Below are 5806 nucleotides of genomic sequence, written 5' to 3'. Positions count from 1 at the left end.
AGGGCTCCAGAGGGTTATCAGGGCTGTGAACTTCCAGAAGCAGATTACCAGGTGTGTCTTCCCAGACACCTCTGGGTGGGTTCAGACTACCAGTCTTTTGGCTATTAGTTATATGTTTACTGTTATTGCCACCCACAGGCCTTCCAAATGAACCAATCCTGCTGCCCTCACCTCTCACCCATGGGGACCTTACAGGACAGATTAGAACTGCTCTTTAGAGTTCCCATACTGTAACTCTTAGGGAACAGCTAGCCTCATCGTTCTCCCATGGTGCATTGTGGGTTTGAACCACTGACCTTGTGGTTAGCAGTCCAACAGTTACCACACATCACCAGGGCCCCTTCCCAGGAATCTTGTTAAGTGCTGTCGAGTCAGTTCTGACTCAGAGCAACCATGTGTAGGGTTTCTGACGAGGGCCACCTTGCAGTTAGCAGTCCAGTTCTTATGCTACAGGACCACACTTCTATGATGTGTCAAGTTCTTTGGTTATTGTCGGCATTCCAAACTCATCAGCTGCTCCTTGAAAACGCTATACAGTGTTGCTATGGGTCAGAACCAACTTGATGATACTTAACTACAATGATAGAGACATAGTTGACCAAACCCATTGTTGACTTGATATGAGTGGCCCAAATCCCCCACTGTCACATTTGATTTTACTGTGTGGCAGCCCCAAGCCCCCTGGCTCATCAGCAGTCACCAAAGGCCAGACCACTGTGAGCCCTCACCGGCTTGCTCAGACCAAGAATCGCATGGTAACTGGTCATGAAAAAGAGCAAAGGACTGGAAACTAGCTGGTTTACAAAGGGATGTATTGCCCGGTTAGATAGCAGTGTGTGCTCGGTTCCATGTGGTAAAGGAAGGGCCCTGGTGTCAGGAGGGAACGGTCCGCAGGCAGGCAGTTGTTGGAAATGGGAGAAATGAAAACTCCCACCTCTGTATGCCTCTTAGCCTGCTGGAAAGGCTCCCCATGCCCAGTTTTGAAGACTGCAGGTGGGACGTGCTGAGATGGGAGGGAGTCCAGTGCCCATCTGCCAGGGCATCCTACTGTGGTGGCTGATGGGTTGAGGAGATGCTGGGGACCATGCCACCAGTATTTCATCCATGAGGACAGGTTTCGCCAAGCTGTTAGCGCCTGATAATTCCCCTCTGTCCTCTGGGAGAGACTTTACTCGTGTTTGCATTACCCAGTGCTCTGTTGGCATTTCCAGAGCAGAAACTAAAATCACCTGCTAAAAAAATGGCCAACACCTGTGGTTCCTGCTACTGCTATAGGGAGGAGGGGCTTAGCACAGTGCCCACCCAGCACGCTGCTACGTCGTCATTTAGAGACATGGCATAGAGGGTATATGTGTGGATGACCAGCCTGCCATTGGGAAGAGGACTGGCTAGGGGTCAGGAAGACAGCCTGCTAACCATGGTACCAGTCTTTGGCTTAAAGGCCTCAGGTACCACCCTGGTGGTTGGCCTCCGCTCTTAGTGAGTGCCCTTGTCCTTTGAACCAGGTGCGTGTCCCTGGGATCCAGCCTGCCCATTTGTCGTGTTTTGGTATTGTCCCCCTTCCTCAGGTTGTGTGACTTTGTTGGGGTTTTTTTCTTCCCAGATCATTTTCATGGTGGGACGAGGATACCTGTCTCCAGACCTGAGTAAGGTGCGGAGTAACTGTCCCAAAGCCATGAAGAGACTGATGGCTGAGTGCTTGAAAAAGAAACGGGAAGAGAGGCCGCTCTTCCCCCAGGTAAGCACGGACTTTACATGGCCCATGACTCCAGGGGTAGGACTTCAAGGACCTCTTTGGGTGGTTTGTCACTTGTGAGTGGGTTTCCATGTGCAGGCACCCAGGAAATCGGGGTCCCAATGCAAGCTGCTCAGAGCAGCTTTGTTCTGTCCTGCAGTTATCAAACTTTTTAGTCTTTGAACCCCTTTATATTCTTAAAAAGCAGGGAAGATCCCAGAGAGTTTTTATGAATTACCAAACCCAAAATTAAAATTGAGAAGCTTTAAAAATAGTTCTTTATGACAATTTAAACATAAAAATAAAACCATTTTCTTGAAAAATAATTATATTTCCCAAAACAAACAAAAAATAATAATAGGAGCGTTGTTTCACATTCTTGCTGGTCTCTCTACTGCCTGACTTCAGAAGACAGCTGGTCCTCGCTCTGCTGTTACTGTGTGTAAGTTCTCACCTGATAATAGCCTTCCTCCTCACACCTCACATTTCTAAAGTAACAAGAGTCAGTATGGCCTACACTTCTCAGGAACGCTGTGCCCTGTGGAGGACCACAGACCCTACTTGACTCTTCCTGAGGGTGATGTGTCAGTTCCACATACCCCCTTCACGGGACCCCTGGGGAAGGAAGAACCAATAGGCAGTGTGCAGGCACAGGGCCACCTCTGTCCTTGGTGGTTCCCATTGCTCTCAGCTGTTCACTGGGAGTCTGAGCTGAAGAGCATCATTCGCTGCCCAGCCTAAAAAGTGTCGTCATCGTGGTGGTAGTGGTGGTGGTGAAGTGCCGGCGAGTCGATTTCGACCCGTAGTGACCCTGTCTGTATAGGGTTTCCAAGGAACAGCTAGTGAGCTTGAACCACCGACCTTGCAGTTCAAACGACTTTGCAGTCTGACTCATTAGCCCACAGCACCATGGCTGTGGTGTAGGTTGTGCCAAAAGGACAGAATTTTGGAGTCTGAGGAAGTTGCTGAGAGCACCGTACACACACGGCCGTGGGCCCCAAACCCTTCTCCCGTTTCTCAGGGCTGCGCCGCCTGAGCCTGGTGCCTCTGACCACACAGCCCAAGCTGCAGGGAGGAACCTGATAGAAGGTGGATTCCATGATTTGAGCCCCTTTGTCACCCACCAACACTTTTCGTCTCTGGTTCCCATTGAAAGCACCATGGACTGCCAGAAGAACTGACAGATTTGTCTTGGAAGAAGTGCAGGCAAAGTGCCCCTTAGAAGTGAAGGTCTTGAGACTTCATCTCTTGTACTTTGGACATGTCACGAGGAGCCAGTCCCTGAGAAGGACATCATGCTAGGTAAAGTCGAGGTTCAGTGAAGAAGAAGAAAACCTTCAGCAAGATGGATTGACGTGGTGGCAGCGTGAGGAGGCTTACACAGGACAGGACAGACTGTACTTCAATGGCCCCTGACAGCAACAGGTCTCAGGGGAAGCTTTTACCCTAGGTTAGTGCATGCTGCCACCTGGTGGAGACCTGTTACCACATGAATCTGAAGAAATGGGCCTCATGTAGACACACAGACCCTCAGAAAGAATTTTCCCCTTGATTGCAGCATACTTTCTATGGCAGTACCAACAGAAACTCAAAGCAGAAAACGGTTCCATTGTGAAAGGGCTCACAAATCTCCCGGCTAACTCACAGGAGGCGGATACATGTTGGGATTCTCTGAGGGAAATGTGTATTGTTTTGTTTTTTAAAACATGAAGACCACTGATTGCAGACACCCCAAGTGAGAGATGAGCTGTCCGCAGGACCGCTGCCAGGCTCTCCCTCCTCATGCCAATCCCCCCGCCCGCCCCGATTCTCACTGGGAGTCGACGTGATTCCAACTCACAGTAACCTTGTATGGGGTTTCCGAGAAGACACTGCTGGGTTTGAACTGCCGACCTTATGGTTAGGAGTCCAGTGCTGATCCCATAGTGCCACACCAGGCCCCCTGCATGGTTGGTGGTATTAATGACGCAATTATGTTCTGAGGCATGATTCTGAAATGACAGTAAAAAAGGCGAGATGCTCATTTTCTAAATATAACTAACACCTCATTCATTACATGGCATCAAAAAACAAGTTGTGTGAGGCTTCCTTTGCCACCTTATATACATCTGACTGTAGTGTAACTCTTCTGTCAGAGGCCGTGGTTGTTCAGGCCAATATGGTAATGACAGAGTTCCAATGGCTGTGTACACATCTGTACACACCTGTACAGCCAGGTGTTTTTGTGCCTCAGCCTCCACAGAGCCAACATGTGTACCTGAGTGGGTGCCATCTTCTGCTCTCCCTCCTGTGCCCCCACCACTAAGTTCCTTTCAAGGAACAAGTCACTCTGCTGGCTCTTCAGGGATCGCTGTAGCCTCCACTCCCACCCCAGCTTCCTCCACAAGGGACTTAAGGACTGGACACAGGGTGCAGAATTGGATGTAAATGTCATACCTCCCGGTCCCACCGCTGCAGATGGTCTACGTGTGAACCAAAGCATTGTTTTCTTCTAATATTTTCCCAGGCATTAAAGATAATACTTTTTAAAACGTCACATGCTGGGCGCTTTTTCATAACATGTATGGGATGAGAGATAAAAGACTCTTACAGATTCATGCCACCACAGATTCACATATATTTTCGTTTGTCTTGTTTTTCAGATCCTGGCTTCTATTGAGCTGCTGGCCCGCTCCTTGCCAAAAATTCACCGCAGTGCATCTGAACCCTCCTTGAATCGGGCTGGCTTCCAGACGGAGGATTTTAGTCTGTATGCTTGCGCTTCTCCAAAAACCCCTATCCAGGCCGGGGGCTACGGTGCGTTTCCTGTCCATTGAAGCCACTCAGTGAGTGGGGGGGCTGGTGGGCAGGGCCCAGGAAGACTAACATGTGTGCTCACACATTGGTTAGATTGAATAGGGCTTTTTTTTCATAAAGAGGTACACCAGAAATATCTGGTTTTCTTTAAAGATGGGATGTCACGTTTTCCTCACCCAGAAGTCAGACTGGGTGCTGCATCCTAGTGTCTCTCGAAGACCCTGACGTGCCTGACACCTTCTTGCTGCGAGTTTGTTTTGTTTACTTGATTCTACTAAATAGTGTTTCCTCGACAAACCTTTTCTGGTACAGTCTTTGTGGTGGACCTCCACATAATGAGCTCCAAGGGAGGGTGTTGACTGGGGACCGCAGAGAGACATGGGGCCCAAGGAGGCAGCGTCTGATGGAGACAGGCCTGGTGGGACCAAAGCTCCTGTCTGCTGCTTCTTTCAGTAACTGTCTCTTTGTACTCCCACCTGGAGAACTTGGGTGCCCTTTTTTCCCTAAAAGCAATAGTCTGAATTGCTTTTGGTAAGTGATGGCTACAGGTGGGGAAGGGTGTGTTTGGCAAAAGTCAGCGGTCCTCCGTTGGGGTTTCAGTGCAGAGGATGTTGGAGACTGGAGTTCCCATTAGAGAATGCTTCTTTATATATATTAAAGATGTCTTAATGTGGATGAAAGTCGAATTTCCTTGCAAATCCATTGTCCCACTCCCCGCCAGAAAAAAACTCCCAGAAATCTGTGTGAACCTTTAGGTTTGTCTGGTGTTCTTTTAGATAAATGGTTGCCAGGCAGCCAGGAAATGGATTTCTAAAACAATGTATTATTACTGTATACCTATTTGAGCAAAGGAGTTCTGATAGCGTAGTAGTTATGAGTCTGGCTGCTCCCTCAAAGATTTATAGCCTCGGAAGCCCTGTGCAGGGTCACGGAGTCAGAACCGACTCCACGGCACACCACCTCCACCTCCACCTCCACCTGTTTGAGTAAATGCTTTGTTGGTGTGTCTCATAAGACATCTGGCCTTGTGTGTTCTTCGCTCTGTGAGACTATACTGAGTCTGAAAGGATGCTGGCCCCACACAGTACGAAGTTATTTGTTCTCACCCTCTTGTAGTGATTCTGTGTCAGAGCCACAGCAGGCACTCAGCGTGTTGTCACTGGGACTCAGAGGCGGCTGGCATCCTCTTCGTGACACCGTCGCCCGCCCCCGGGGACTTGTAGTCACAGTGTCAGTGTTAGTGCCCTCTGCAAACCCAGGCTGGTTTCGTTGTTG

The 5806-nt window shown here is 49.3% G+C and overlaps 1 protein-coding gene across 1 annotated transcript in view; it reads left to right on the top strand.

Annotated features, from left to right (window-relative positions):
• Positions 1–4569, top strand: part of BRAF (v-raf murine sarcoma viral oncogene homolog B) — a 69190-nt gene extending 64621 nt beyond the window's left edge. Inside the window, exons 16-17 of the mRNA XM_006861175.1 lie at positions 1604–1738; positions 4378–4569. Of these exons, the coding sequence (XP_006861237.1) occupies positions 1604–1738; positions 4378–4551 (309 nt within the window). The 3' untranslated portion in view covers positions 4552–4569. The remainder of the gene's footprint in view (positions 1–1603; positions 1739–4377) is intronic.
• Positions 4570–5806: the final 1237 nt, after the last annotated feature.

The sequence above is a fragment of the Chrysochloris asiatica genome, unplaced genomic scaffold (assembly GCF_000296735.1).
Source record: "Chrysochloris asiatica unplaced genomic scaffold, ChrAsi1.0 scaffold00041, whole genome shotgun sequence".
Lineage (NCBI taxonomy): Eukaryota > Metazoa > Chordata > Mammalia > Afrosoricida > Chrysochloridae > Chrysochloris > Chrysochloris asiatica.
The sequence above is the reverse complement of the archived record's forward strand: the minus strand, read 5'-3'. Positions and strand labels throughout refer to the sequence as shown.